At 48.0% G+C, this 15,605-nt stretch overlaps 1 protein-coding gene across 1 annotated transcript in view; it reads left to right on the forward strand.

Annotated features, from left to right (window-relative positions):
- Window positions 1-14,256, forward strand: part of CAMKK1 (calcium/calmodulin dependent protein kinase kinase 1) — a 55,823-nt gene extending 41,567 nt beyond the window's left edge. Inside the window, exons 13-15 of the mRNA XM_066333188.1 lie at window positions 405-527; window positions 1,357-1,460; window positions 9,423-14,256. Of these exons, the coding sequence (XP_066189285.1) occupies window positions 405-527; window positions 1,357-1,460; window positions 9,423-9,495 (300 nt within the window). The 3' untranslated portion in view covers window positions 9,496-14,256. The remainder of the gene's footprint in view (window positions 1-404; window positions 528-1,356; window positions 1,461-9,422) is intronic.
- The last annotated feature ends 1,349 nt before the right edge of the window (window positions 14,257-15,605 follow it).

The raw sequence follows: 15,605 nt of genomic DNA on the forward strand, positions 1-15,605 counted from the left end.
AGTGCTGGCCCTTGTCCCTGGCTGTGCACAGAAGATGCTGCTGTGCTTGGGGACAGAGGCTCTGTGCTCAGCCCATGCCCTCAGACAGGGCTTCGTTCCTGATCACAGCCAAGAAACCATCTCAGGAGAGGCAGCAAGAAAAGGGGGCTTTGCTGTGCTGCATGCAAGACAAAAAAATGAAAACACTCCAAATAACTCAGATTTTCAAAGTGTTTCAAACTTGACTCAGAGGGTGCCACAGTGCAGGCTGGGGGCAGCAGCTGTGACAGCACTGCAGCCATTCCCAAGGAAGCTGGTTAAAAACCCGCTGAGATGGAGATGGAGCCGTGCTGACAGCTGCCCCTGCAGTGAGCCCTGTGGCCAGTTCTGCCCAGCCCTGAGCTGTGTGTGCCCTGCAGGTGCACCCGTGGCTGAGCAGGGGCGGCGCGGAGCCGCTGCCGCTGGAGGAGGAGCACTGCTCCGTGGTGGAGGTCACCGAGGAGGAGGTCAAGAACTCTGTGAAGACCATCCCCAGCCTGCCAGCCGTGGTAAGTGTGGAATACACCTCGTCCTCTGAGCACGGGGCTGTGCTGAAGCCTTCAGCTGCTGGAGGAGGTTTGGAGAGAGGGAATTAGACACTTTAACACAGAGGCCAGAGTCTTATAAACCACCTGTAAATGTATCAATTTCTGAGGGTCCAGCCCTTGCAGGTTGGCTTAAAATAATTTGAGCGAGACTGCTCTTCAGAGGTGTTTTGTAAAGTAAGAAGTTTAATAAGTGAAAAATATCAAAATAACATGCATTACAGAAAACAAAAGAAAAGCCACGCACAGGTGTCTGAGAAAACCTCTGACACCTGCTAGAAACACTCCAAAAAGCCCTTTACTTTCTTTGGGCTCCTTCCTAAATACTGAATGTTTTAGGAGGGACAACCCAGCCTGCTGCCAATAAGGAGAGATACAAGATTTGAAGAACAGCAAAAAGGTTCAACAGCTGCCTCTCTCTTGGCACTGAGCCAATCATGGTCAGAAAAACACAGAACTTCCTAGTTAAACTTCCTAAAATGTCTAGAGGTAGACTGAAACTCTTTCCCTGTTTGGAAGCACCTGCTGGGGGTGTGGGGTGCATTACCACAGGGGGACACGTGTTCCTGGCGTGAAATCTTGGCCTTTTGACCCAATGTGAACTTCTCGTGCCTGAGCACTGCAGCAGCCTGACTCTCTCAAGCTGCTCTTCTGTGAGTCCTTTTGCTTCGTGCTCTTTGCTGTAGTGCTGTAAAGTGTCCACTGAATTATTAAAGAAGCTGTTGTTCCTCCTTTGAAGTCGCTTGCAGGAGTGAGTCCTGCTGTTCTCACCGGTCTGTTCTCTTCCTCAAAGATCCTGGTGAAGGCCATGCTGAGGAAACGCTCCTTTGGGAATCCCTTTGAGGTGCAGACGAGGCGGGAGGAGAGATCCATGTCTGCTCCAGGGAACCTGCTGATGTAGGTACCTACAGCCACACCTGGTTCTGCAGCAAGGGCAGGGCCAAGGTCTGTGGGGAGGGAGGGTGGGGGAAGCAGTTTGCAAATCTTTTCTGTAGCATTTAAAGACAAAACTCCCTTCTGCATCCAACACTGGAGATAAAATCTATCCTCAAGTCCTCTCAGATTGAAACAGAGTGTACTACTGCAGCCTAAAAACTCTTTTATAGATGCAGTTCTCTCTTTAAGATGCGTTTGGCCTAAACACATGTAAGGTGCTAAACTTTAGTCTTTTTTCACCTGTTAGTTTATAATGCTGTGAACAAAGATCCATTAGAGATTGGTGAAGTAAAATAAGTTTAATTAGGGTGTAGTTTGGTTATATATATTGGAGGGTTTAATTCTTTATTCTATGGACAACAGAAATGGTACCAAATGAACAGTTTTTTAACTCAGAATAAGATGATGGGATTTGACCTGTGGTCTGGGGCCCAAGTCTGAGCAGAGATATCATGGTCAGACAAAACAGAATGCTTTGAAATTGCTTTTTCACTTGAGAACACATACGTATGATTTCACAGTTTTTGCCAGTTCATGAAATAGTGGAACACATTGCAAGGGGATACTTTGAAGGTTTGGTATAAATTACTATTTTGGGATTAAAAAGGGAATAGAGATCTCGATGACTAATAGATTCATCAACAGTTTTTAACCATGATGGTGTATACAGGGACGGGGAGAGATTCTTCTGTCCTTTACTTGGTTCTTACTCTTTCTCTCCATCATTTTTGGCACTGATTCCTTTCAGAGCCAGGATCCTGCACGCATCAGTCCAGTAAATAACAGCTGGACCAGTAGCCTGATCTGGGACAATTATTTTTATATAAATAAAGTTCTCATCCCACAGAATCTATAAGGCTGTGGCTGACAACAAAACTGTGTTGTCCCAAAATGATTCTTTTTTCCATCCAGAATCCCAGCAGCACTCCTGGCAGACTCCCACGAGGGTGTGCTGAGTCTCACTGCACCAGTGACAACACAATAGAGGAGCTTCTCTCTGTCTCTCATAGGTGTGTGGGGATTTAAGGGCTCAGCTCAATTAAGGATGATAATGTCCTAAATCCCCAGCTGTGTATTGGGACTTCAGTGAACACTTTGGTGTCCTTGGGCCAGACACCAGTTTGGCATTTCCACACCCTGTTCATGAGTGCTGGCTGGTGGGACATCAGCTGGAGCATGGCACTCACAGCTCCTTTGCCATCTTAGCACAAGCGATTTGCCCTGATTTGTTTCTCTTCACTCAATGCCTTCCAAATTAGTTGTTGCTAATTGGACACACATCCCTACCCAGACCTTCACTATCATTCCTCATCACTGCATTGCATTGCTCTGAAATGGGGAAACATTTACTAAATTTGAAGAAAAATGTATTTTATTCTCCCACTGTCCCAGACAGGTACTTGGACCAAGGCAGTATTTCTTTTCAGACCCTGCCTGAACTGATATTTCAGGGTGGTCACCCTGAGCCTGTTTCCAAAAGGGATCTGTTCCCTTCTACCTTCATTGAGATGCTTGAAAACTCACCCAGATGATGGGAAAACTCCTTGACCCTTGATGCTGGTTCCTGCCTGGAGCTGGGTGCTTTAGTAGCTGCGCAGAAAAAACAAAGTTCATTTGGTTTCAGGTGGCTGTGAAACCTTCTGATCAGCCACATTATCAATGTCTTGTCCTTTATAAAATATTCTTATGCCTTCAAGATCCACTTCAAGCCTCCAATTTTGTGTCCTTTTAAAAGTTGCTAGTCGGATTTTTTCAGTTCATTGAAATCCAGAAGCTTTCCCTGTCTCAGCTCATTCTGGTCCTGTGTGTTTTCAGGGCTCCTTGTACGGACTAAAAGGTTTATTTTTTTAAAAGAAGTGTGTAATTCCCACTGTTGGGCTGCTGTGTCTGGTGCCTTTAGTTTACAAAACCATGCCAGGCCAGGGATGGAGCTACAGCTCTGCTGGGCTGGCTTCTGTCCACCTGTGTGAGCACTTAGAAATACCCAAAATGAGTGTGAATGTGCCAGTTCTCCACTGCACTAATCCCTGTGTTTTAATTTCTCAGTCTCGTGCCATCAGTGCCAATTTTTGGCAGTACAATTGACTTAATCCTAAATTATTTCATGCACAACTGGAGCTTTGAGAACCCATCTCAAAAGTGTTGTTAAAAGAAAGATACTTGCCAAATCTCTCAAAAAATGGCATTGTATATTAAACACTAGAGCAGGATGCTCCTTTTAAGGCATATGGATTATTATTATTTCAAAACTTGGGAAGATGCTTTACTGACTGAATCTAATGCAAAGAACTTCAAATTTAAATAGATGTGTTGGATCTAATGATGTTAATTTCAAGTGAGCCATGGCTAAATGGGAAATATTCATTGTTCAATGAGTTATCTCTTGATGACAGTGTTATTTCCTCAGGGGCAACAGAGTAAAGCACCAAGCTCATCCACTTCTTAATTCAGATTGGTTGTTCCTAGAAAAAACCACCCTTGCTACACATATTGAGTGCCAATGTTATGAATAGAGCTGTGTTAAAATAAGTTTCAAGTGAGTGTGGATTTCTGTAAAGTTTATGACTTGCAGGAGCAGATAATATTGCTGTAATGAGGCTCTGCAGAGTTTCTGCATGTCCATCACCCTTGTAGCTGGACTGGAGACCCCAAATTGGGACATGCCAGAAAAGCAGTGCCTGCAGCCATCACTGTGCTCTGGCCATGTGGCTGCCCAGGAGGGGCTGAGAGAAAAAATGAGCCACACTTCCAAGCTCTCCTCCACAGAGCTCCTTCTCCCCAGTGGCAGTGTCTTTAGAGGGACATAAGTCAGCTTTTGTAATATTGCATCTCCTTCTAGTTGTAGGTAGGAAATAATTTGTTGTGTTTCTACGGAAGAAAAAAGGAAAGCAATTAGAATACTCCAGTTCCACATTCAATTTATTTAATTAGGGCTGCATGTGAAATTGCCAGAGCCCCACTCAGTGCTGCTTCAAAGCATCTTACATCTGTGCCATTTCTGAGGATATACCCTGTAGGAAATCCTCTGGCAGCTGAGCTGAGCTCTGGTACCAAGAGGCTTTCTGGCATTTGATGCCTAATTGATGGCTCTTAAAATGGAGCTGTCCTTCAAGCTCACTCTTTGGATTTGGAGAGGAGGAAACTAAATCATGTGGCTGAATCTTTTTTTAAATTTCTCCCTGCATTACCCACACAGAGTGCTGGGCTCTGTTCCTGGAAATGCCTGTGCAGATGTCTGTGGTAGCAGCAGGGCTCTCCTGTTGTAGCCTTGATGCCTTTAGAGGACATCACTAAGACATCACTGATAGGAAACAGTTCTTAAGTTAATACTGAGAGGAGAGAAAGGTTGTTTAGGGCTCTTTAGACCTGGAAGAAGCGAGTCCTCTCCTGGCTGTTATTTATTGCTCTGTTTATCAGCACTGAACAGTTTAGATGTTCAGTGCAGACACACTCAGCAGCAGAGGGGAACTAAAATGAAGAGGCCCATTTAGCAGTGCTTGGTTTGCACACCTAGAATGGTGTGAGTGCTGCCAGCTGTCACCTCACCCTGTCAGCTGGGCAGTGGCCACGTCTCACTGGATCCTGCAGACCAGGCTAGGTTCAAGCCTATCATTATGGGGGCTGCAGAAACACTGATCTTCTCTAATTTTCCATCTCCAGGGTATTTTTAAGCCCAGTTTAGCATTCACAGCTAAGTTCTGGGTTTCTGGTAGCAGTGTTTGCTGCATTTCTTCTGCCTGCTCCACATTTCTCCTATTGAGTCAGCACATGGCTTCACCACATTTATTGCTCTCATTTATTGCACTACAACCTATCAAATTAATTGCTGTGTTTTGACAGACACAATTACTTTCCCATTATGGCTGCTAATACCATTGATGAATGTGGTTGTCAGCTCCTCTGTGGGGGATCAGTTGGTTATAAAAGCCTACCCTGTTCCAGCCCTCCCAACAAAGAGACCAAAAGGGCTCTCACTGCTTAGGGCCATATTATCCATGTAGGTTTAGGCACAAGGAGGCAAGGGGAAAAGGAGGGTAAAAAAAATGTGGCTGGCCAGGTCTCCAAGCGAAACAGCTGCTCCCAATGAAGAAGCTGCATGTTTTTGGTAGGAGAAGCCATGCCCCACATGCAGGTTGGTGTCCTCCCAGGTTAGCACAGGATTCTCCTCTGGAATGATGCACCATCAGCAGTGAGGGCTCAGTGCTCCTGGGGCTCTGCCCCATTGCACAAGGTGCTGATAGGACACAAAAGCCCAGAGTGCCAGAGGGCCCAGGGAAGCACAGCTGGACATCAGCAGGGTGTGGAAGCCATCTGGAGCTTTCAGCAGTGGCAGAGGCTGGAGTGGGTTTGTATGACTGCTACCACTGCCTGTCCCCATCTGTCCTTCAGGTAAATGTGGCTGATGTTCCATCTCCATTCCACTCTGCACTCTAGAAATACAAGCTTCTTCACCGCTGCCATTGTCTTCATGATCACTTTCTTCCTTTGGTCTCATTGTTTTGTTCTCAGGGACAGATCCTCTAAACACATCTGTAATATTGCATCCATCTTTAAGGTAAGTTCCATGTCTGTGTTTCCCCAGGTGCTGTAGAAACCTGGTGACCCCTCAGCCTCTTGATTTGTGTGGTAGTGAGAGCATTGGCTCCATCCTTCCTTCCTGTAGGAGCAGTTTACTGGCAGTCATTCTGTGTGGTGTGACACTAATGTTTATGTATGCTTTTATTAGTATTTCTATTTGGATTCTTTGGTGTTTCAGCTGCTTTGAGGGAGAGAGGGGTGAAAAAAAAACCAGTTGGTTTTAGCAGGGAACTGGTGCTCAGTCCACATTTGCAGAAGGAATAGCTATAGAATTTGGGAAAGGCTGAGCTTTGTAATTTGAGTTTAATATTTAGTGGTTATGCAAAATAAGGCTGGAGCCTCTCTGCTCCAGATGCTTCCCACTCCCTTGTGCTCCTGCCTCGGGTGCAGCACTGGGAGTGGCTCGGGCAGACCAAAACTGTTTCTCTCAAGTGACCCCCCCACACCCACCAGGACTTCATCAAAACATGGTCACTGCTCAACCACTTGCAGCAGACCCCTCTAGAAGTGTTGGTCCCGTAATTCTGTTAAATAAAAAATCACATTAATGTAAACCACAGTGAGCTGCTTACAGACACCTCATTGGGAAGGCCTAGGATCCAGTGGTGGGGCAGGACACAGCCTCCAGCCAGGCTGGGAGTAGATCTGGGCTGAGAGACTGGGGAAACATCCACACATCTCTAAATACCTTTGGGAGCAGCTCCAGCACTTTGGAGACTCTGCCTGGCCTGGTTTATTGCTCTGAGACAAATGGATGAGCCAGAGCCAGGATGTTGCCTGCTCTGAGTGAGGAAGGACTTGCAGAGATTCTCCAAAAATAGCCAGGAGCAGGCAGGCAGAGGCGGGTGGGGACTGACGTGCGCCAGCTGGTGGCCACTGCCTCCTGCTGCTGCACTTTCCATCGGGAGGAAGGGACTTCAGCAGCTTGAGGACAGGTTTTGCATTGAATGGGGACTCAGTGCAGGAATTAAACAGCTGCCAGGGGGTGTTTGTGCTGTGGAGGTTGTCCCATCCCTGTCCCGTGCTCCTGTGGTTGGGAGGGCAGTGTGGGGAGGCTCAGTCCTTGCTGACACCAAACTCATGTGAATCCCCAGTGGCTGGGATGCCCCCACAGCTGCTGTGGGTGTACTCTCCTGGGTAATTGCACAACCAGGCTTTGCCCCCCCGTGGCTTAAAAAATATAGGAGAAATAGAGTCTCGTTGTTAGCAGGAGTTATTTACTGGAGATTCCCATCCAGCCTCAGGCCTCACGGCACGAGCCTGGCTCCTGTGCAGACATGGAGCTCTGGTACTGGAGCTCTGCTGCTTCACAGGCAGCCCCAGCTTTTTGGCTGGTGTTTGCCACCAGGAGGGTCCCTCACCCTGACAGTGAGGGTGTGGAGAAGCAGAGGCTGCTCAGAGTGGTGGGACAGCATTGAGACACCCTGACAGGAGCAGGATGTGCACACAGGGAGCCGGGCTGTGCTGAGGCTGCCACAGAACAGAGCCTCTGCTGCTAAATGAGGTGATCAGTCATTTGAAGAGGGGGATGACAGGCACTGAAAACAGAACTGTTCCTCAGCCTTCCCTGCAAGGAAATGTTTCATAGGTTCAAGGTCAGGTTTATTGCAGGGCTTTGCTGAAGTAGAGGGAGAAGGGAACATGATTTTGGGCAATTTCTGGTTTTCTTCAAAAATCAGTTAGCCCTGTGTGTTGTTCCTAGCCTGGAAATACCCCTGGAACTCCCCCCAAACAGTGTGTGCTCCAGGCACTCCACTGCCAAGCTGGCCTGTCCCTGCAGGTTCTGCAGAATGCACTGGGCACAGGGTGCCCAGAGAAACTGTGGCTGCCCCATTCCTGGAAGTGCCCAAGGCCAGGTTGGCCAGGGCTTGGAGAAACCTGGGATAGTGAAAGGTGTCCCTGCCCATGGCAGGGGATGATCTTCAAGGTCTCCTTCCAACCCAAATCATTCCATGATTCTGTGTGCAGCCAGACTGGTGTGAGTAAGGTTGGACACCTGGGAGACACAATTGCTTGGAGCTGATCACCTCCTTTGTGCTGTGGTATCTTTATGATGGAGAAATGGGTGTTTTAGGTGAAGTCATCTGCCTGCAATGGGTTTCTGCTGTGGGTGGCACCTGGAGGTGTCCTTTTTCTCCATCCAGTCACAGTGACAGTCACATGCTGTCTGGGGGTGGCTGGCCTGGGTGGAGGTGTTGCTCCTGGAGGATGCCCTGGAGTGCAGTAAAGCTCAGGCCTTCTACATGAGAAAACATCAAAAATTAGGAGTAGGAGGAAAAGTCTGAAGTTATTGTGGTGTATGTGCAATGCAAGTAAGTAACCTTGGCTGAGATTCTGGGGCTGCTGCTCTCAGGTTTTGGGGACTGCTGTTCTTAGCAAACTCACAGAAACAGAAATCACAGGTTTTGTCTAGGACAAACTGAGTTCTGGCAGAAACATTTATTTTTACATTTGGAGAAGCAGTTGTGGGATCAACCCATCACTCTGATCTTTATTAAAAAATCAGATTAAAGGAGAGCAAGCCAGAACTCTCCAAATGCAAACTAGATAATCTGGAAACCATGCTGCTGGTTTGCAAGACTTTCCCCTAGAACCAGATACCTCCTTGTGGAGAAGGGCAGTGAGGGAAGTGGAGAGCTCCATTTTTGGGAGCAGAGGCTGATACAGTTAGCAGGTGGCCAGAGTGTAATAAACCACGTGTAAATGTATCAATCTCTGAGGGTCCAGCCTTTGCAGAGAAGTGGCTAAAATCAATTAGTGAGACTGCTCTTCAGAGGTGTTTTTTTTGTAAAGCAAAAGGTTCAATAAAGAAATATCAAAATAACAAACATTACAGAAAACAAAAGATAAGCCACGCACAGGTGTCCAGGAAAGCCTCTGACACCCTGCTAGAAACACTCCAAAAAGCCTTTTTTTCTTCTTTTGTGCTCCTTAAATACTGAGTGTTTTAGGAGGGGCAACCTGGCCTGCTGCCAATAGGGAGAGATACAGGATTTGAGTTACACTCTCGGAGCCCAAACTCTGCTCTTGTGCTGGCGCTGAGCCAATCACTGCCAAGAGGATAAGCTTCCTAAAATGTCTAGAGGTAAATTGACCCTCTGTCCCTATTTGGAAGCACCTGCTGGGGGTGTGGGGTGCATTACCACAAGAGGCCAAGTAGGTGTCCAGGCACAAGCTGCACATCTCTGCAGGGCATTGTGCTGGGATACTGCTGAGGTCTTTACATGGTACCAGCACAACAGGCTGGTTGATTGCTGTTCCCTGTTGATACTTCTGGTTGGAAGAAGCTCCCCCTGCCTTGCTCTGTGCCTACACAATGTCTTTGTTTCCTTGCCACCCGTGTAGAACACAAGGGAGCAGAGAAGCAGCCAGGGACCCGGAGCTGCCCGACGTGTGCGAAGACGAGGCCGCGTCCTGAGGCCGGCGGCTGCTGCGGGCTGGCCGTGCCCTTCGTGGTGTCACCTCTGCCCTCATCACCCAGCCCGGGGCCAGCACAGCTACACCAGAGCCAGACTAAACCCACCAAAAGGGACCAAGGCAGGAAGCCAGGCTGGAGGATCAGAGCAGCGCCGAGGAGCAGAGCGAGCCCGGGGGCAGCGCGGGCGCGTTCCCTGGGCAAGGTGCCCGTGGCTCCTCCGTGTGTGCCTTGCTCTCCACTTGTGCTTCACCTCGGGGCTCTGTCGGGGCTCTCGGCCAAGGAATGGGGGTTGGTTTGTCTCAAGGGTCCTTTTCCTCCAGAGAATCTTCCCTTGTGTTTTTGCATTCTCTACTTCAAGCGTCAAGAAAAGAAAAATGGCATTACAGACAGGTTTTGTATTGGAGGGCAACTGTTTTATTTAATGCACAGGTAAAGCCCTTGTACATCAGGAGTCCTGCTCCTGGTGTGGAGTTGATGGCAAAATGTCTTTGGATAGCAGTTAAATGAGGATGAGATCTTGCTGTTGGAGTGAACACTGTCCCTCCCTATGCCTTTCTTTCTCTTTCTTCCCTTTTCCTGTCATCCCTCAGTTTTGCACAGTGTCTGTCCTGCCCTCAGCCATGGCTTTAGTCAGGGCAGTGCTGTAAAGCAGAGGAGATTCCCTGTATGTGCAATGAGCCTTGGAATGTCACAGAGCTCTGGAGCATGGGGATATGCTGCTACACAGAACAGCTTAGTGCTCCAGGGACATCTGCCAGCGCTGCTCTTCCCAAAGAGCTGGGAATAAATGGGAATTCCCAAAGACCCCATCAGCTGCACCCAGTCCTGCACCCATGGACCATGTTCTCCAGCTGAAAAGAGTGGCAGGTTTGGGCTTTATTTTATTTCAGTTCCTTCTCTTCACTCATTTCTTATGTACCTGATGCTTTTAAACTTTAGTTTCCTGAAAATGACCCAAACTGGGACAGGTTCCTAGGATGGAAAATGTTGGTGAAGGGTTTTTAGAAAGCTACAGAGCACAAGTTCACAACTTGATCTTTTCCTTTTTTAAGGCTTTAATTTTTTTTGTTTTAAGACTGATTTTATGCATTTGCTGATGCTGCTATTTTATCCATAGATTGCTTCTAAACTTGGGGTTAGAAGCTTCATCTCAACAGTTGGACAACCGGTAAGAGATTGCACTTAAAAAGGCAAATACAAAAAGGCAAACACAGCCATTTCTGTGGCTGTTGACTGTACAGACTGTGTGGATAATCAGGAATTTCACTCTTCCATTCAGAAAATAAAAACCAGTGACATCCATCTGTCAAAATATGTCATTTTTTTCCCTTGAGCCTTATGGGGTCTGAAGATGCCCCTGGGAAGCCAGTGGGATTGGAATCTTATCTATAGTATTTAAAGAAAGGACATGATTAAATTTGGTTCCTACATAATCATCTTAGTGTCTGTTTTTAGGTTAATCCTGAGGACTTGGGACTTTGTTCCCTTATTTTTTGTGCAGGGGGACACATGTATGAGGGCTTTTGATAGTGACTGGCATATCCTGGTGTTCCTGTTCTGTTTGCTGCAATCCAATTTGATGGTTCCCACCATTTTATAGCTGGGCTTTGCTGCTGGTGCCTTTTGTCTGTCCCCAGCCTGTCACCTCCCCTCACTCATCCTCAGCCATCTCAGTGGGATGCTCAACACTCGGCAGCCCGGGCTCTTCCTTGCATCTCACCTGTAAATATTGGCAAAATGGGAAATAACATTGCAGCTTCTCTATTTAATGGAGACCTTTAATGTGGAAAGCTGGCAATGGTGTTGGATGCTGTAAAGGTTACTGCTGTGGGCCTGAGCTCTGCACTGCAGCTTCCAGGTGCTAAATCCTGCCTGTTTGTGTCTGCACCAGCTGTGAGCTCAGCATCCTCTGAGGAGCCTGGTCCTGCACCAGGAGGATGCCCTGATCCTTCCCCCAGCCTGGGACACCAGACCTCCTGCTTGGATCCTGCAGCCTTGTAATGAAGATTTAAGTACCCAGAGGAGGGAGTGAAAGGTCTGAGACCACAGGGGATTCTGCAAATGGGAGAGATTGTCCAGGTGAAACCACTGCCTGTGGAAAGGACAAATATCTCTGGATACAAACTGATCTGTGCTATGGTGCCACAGTTCCTGCTGCACACCAGGGGCCAAGCTGGGCAAACTGTCCTCCAGTTTGTGGAAAAAACTTTCTCCAATTGGTGTCCCCAGGACAGGGACAGGGAGTGACCTTGGAACAAGAACACATCTCAGGAACATGCCCTACCCCAGGCAGAAAAGGGAGTTCTGGTAATCCTCATCCCTATGGGACTTGTGAAGTCTAAGCAATTCCTGGGTTGTGCTCAAAGAGCTCTTAAGAATGCAACATAAGGTTTTATTGTATTTTTAATCTGAGGCAAGAATAATTTGCTAACCCAGGCAGTTTGGGTTATTTTAGTGATGCCCAGGGAGTGGAAGCTGGTGGGGCAAGGCTGCAGGAAGGCTGTTCTCAGCCTCAATTAATGCAACCAACAATAAGTTACTAATGAGCTCCATATTATGTTCTTTTAGTGGTGCCTAAATCATCACTTCAGTTTAGGAGAGGAATGGATGTTTTTATGATTATTTCAAAATCTACTTTGAAATATTTGCCCTTTCAGCTAAAAGAAATCCTTCTGGAGCTGTTCCCACAGGTCCAAGAGTTGTACAGCTCGAGTTGTACAGCTGAGCTCTCAGCTCGTGTCACACCTTGCTTCTTCAGCAAATCTGCCAACAGTCTTTCCTTTATACCCCAGAAATCACCCCAATCATGTCACAAACAGCAGCCTGAAAACTTGCATGAAATGAGATGAAAAATGTCCCTGGCAGCAAGAGAAACGCTCAGATAGGCAAAAATAGGCTCTACTCACTCATCTGCATTGAAATCCTTGCTTGTTTATGTGCATGTTAGAGCAGCTCAGAGCAACACTGCTTCTGCTCTGAAAAAAGGAAGAGACTGAAGAGAGGGGATTTATTTGAGAATAAACATCCCTGGCAAGGCAGCGCTTTTAGCTCTTGAGTAAAATCACTCTCTTTAGCTGGATGGGTAAATATTTGTCTGCTCCTCTCTGTGATGAGAGGAGAGGTTCACTGTGGGCTGTGCATGGCAGTGAGCAGAGCAGGTGTGGCACACTCGTGCTTTGGTGTGTGCTCTGTGTTTTTCCCCTCCAAAAACACCTCTGCTGTTCCTGGAGCACTGGGATGCTCTGGCCTCTGTTAGCTGGGCTCAGAGTCACCAGGAAGGCTGGCTCCTCTTTCCCCCAACACCATTGCATCTTGTCAAGTTTTCCAGACTCTTCCAGGTTGAGGATGATTTTCTTGAAAGAAATTTCTCATCTGGGGAACAGCACATCTCTTTGATCTTCAGGAGGTGTATTTCTTTGTCTTGCTCAATTAATGGCTCTAGGTCTTTGGTTTTGGGGGTAGTGCTAAGCAAAAATAATGGTCAAGTTTCTTCTGTCCTGCACTGAGGAATGCACAGTCCATGTTTTTAACCCTTTGGGCAGGAATGTGCTGCTGTGAATGTCACACTCGCAAACAGATGAGGTTTTCAGCATCAGGGCTGCTGGTGGGAAAGTGACTTTGTGTAGGGCTACAACCAGAGGGAGCCTGACAAGGGACAGTGTAGCTGCTCCATGCAAAACAAACGGTGACTCGATAAAATAACTTCCAGAGTGTGATTTCATTCCTTATTTATTGCCAGACTTGAAAGGATGAGCTGCTGGGAGAAATTTCGTGTTCCTGCAGCACAACTCTGTCCTGAAGCCCTTGGCAGCACTGCCATGGGGGAATTTCTCCATTTGTAGTGTGTGGCTGGGAGCTTGTTTGCTCTCCCCAGCTCAATGCTTTCCCTCCCATCCTGCCCAAAAAGCCCAGGAATTTTGTCCCACCAGCCCAGGACCTTTGTCCCAGGCCCTAAGAAGCCCAGGCTCTCCCAGGGACAGGGATCTCAGTAAATTCCCCAAGGCAGCAGGGCTGTGCTGAGAGGTGCCACTGAGAGCACAAGCACCTCTGGTGTGCAGCAGGGAGACTGGAAAGCAGAGAGTGGAGGGTTTGTGTGGAAACAGAACTTGGATGAGGTGCCAAACTTCTCTGCTTTAGCAGGGCACATTTGTAGTGGAGTTTGCTGAGCAAAGCAGTGCAAGGCATTCCTTTCTGGCCCAGATCCTCCTACACAAGTCCATGCTCGGCTCGAGTCCCTCCCAGGCTGAATTAACTTGGATTATGCCATGACCTTGTTGCTCTGAATGCAGCCTTCCATGGGATGAGGGAAGGAACGCAGCTCATCAGTCCCTGCCTTGCTCCTTCCCTTCCTGAAGAAAAGCCATGTATGCTCAGAGCTGCTGCTGGCAGAGCCCAGACCCTCCGTCAGTATCCACAAGCCATCAATCAAAGTGCTCCAAAAAATGGTGTAAATTCAAGAAAACATGAATTGCAACTCTTGACGGTACAATGCAGATCCTCTGTGCTGTAATTTTGCTGCTCTTTCTTATTTCTAGGCCTGTTCGGTCGGTATTTCAGTCTCTTGTTGCACTTGAAGTTGAACCTCTGCCCCTGTATGTGCTCTGCTATAATTCAAGCATGATGTAAATGCACTCAGTACTGTGACAGCACGTGGCTGTTGCACTGTAAATATGTACCATGAAGAGAAGAGGCTATTTTTTGCATGCTTTTGTACTGTAGAACTGATGAGAAAATGACAATAAATTCCACAGAGATGACCCTGGGTGTAAGTGCAGTTCCTAAGGCAGCACTGGCTGCTGGCTCTTGGGTGTTCTCTGCTGCTGCACTCCTCTCTGTGCTTGTAGCTGCAGCAGAGGGGCATGGAGGGATTCCTTTCATCACCCTTTCCATGCTGGGCTTTTCCTGGATGAAGAAGCTCCAGGGTCTGTCATGCTTGGGTGACACATCCCTAACTATTCCAGCCTCTTGCTGTAATGGGGCTGGCAATGAAATTGCGTTGCCTTCATTCCGTTTGCTTCCAAAGAAAAGTGCAATTTCCTTTGCAAAGGGGCTGGCCTGGGTTAGAGGCCACTCAGCACAGTTGTGGAAACCCCAGCTGGTGCCATGGGGCAGGACTGGCTGAGCCTGCCCTCCTCCAGGCATCTTCTTCTAGAGGAAGCCAGAGGCACCAAGCTTCTCTCATTTTTATATTGCAGGAAAAAAAAAAATTAAAAAGGTGAAGGCCGTCTACCTCAACCCTGACAATGATGTTGCAAGGCTGAGAAAGTTGGGGGTGTTCAGCCTGGAGAAGAGAATATTCTTTGAGGGACATCCTGCAGTGGCCTCTGCCCTGTGCCACCTTGATGCTGATCTCCATCTCACTCCACATTTAGACACACTCACTGGTCCTGGATTTAACCTCATCCTAGTCCCAGACTGGTGCAGCCCCAGACCTAATCTCAAGCCAGGCCTAAACCAAATGCCACATTTAGCCTTAAACCCAATCCCAACTCTAATCTAAAGCTGGCTCTAACTCCAAGCCCAGCCCCAATTCCAGGCCCTTCCCAAATGCTCAGCCCTAAACCAAATGGCACGTTTAGTCCTAAACCCAAAACCAGCCCCAACTGAAACTCTAAGCCATAGAGCAATCTCAAAGATAAGTAAGACAAAGAGTGGCCGAGGGCTGCAAGGACAGCGACAGTGCCGGCCCCCCACCAAATCAGAGTGAGACAAAGAGCTGGCCCCCCAAATCAGGGGATGGAGAGAATGCCAGCCCCCAAACAGGAGGGGGATGGAGCCCGTGCCACCCCCACCCCATATCAAAGGGGGAAAAAGAGCCAGGGCCCCAAAATTGGAGAGGGATGGAGAGCTGATGCTGGCTCCCTCCAAAGCAGAATGGGGAGTGAAAACCCTTGTCCCCCTAACTGGAGCACAGACACAACACCTGCCACCCCACAGTGCAGAGGGATGGACACAGAGGGCGCCCCAAAAGCACTGGGGGACCAAGAGCACCACCAGCCTGGCAAAGGTGAGGAGGACAGAGAACTGCCCAGGATGTGAGGATGGAAAAAGCATTGGCTCCCCCTCCACTTTGGGGATGGGAAACCACTGGCAGCCCAGCAAAGGTAAGG

The sequence above is a fragment of the Sylvia atricapilla genome, chromosome 20 (genome assembly GCF_009819655.1).
Source record: "Sylvia atricapilla isolate bSylAtr1 chromosome 20, bSylAtr1.pri, whole genome shotgun sequence".
In the NCBI taxonomy this organism is placed as follows: domain Eukaryota; kingdom Metazoa; phylum Chordata; class Aves; order Passeriformes; family Sylviidae; genus Sylvia; species Sylvia atricapilla.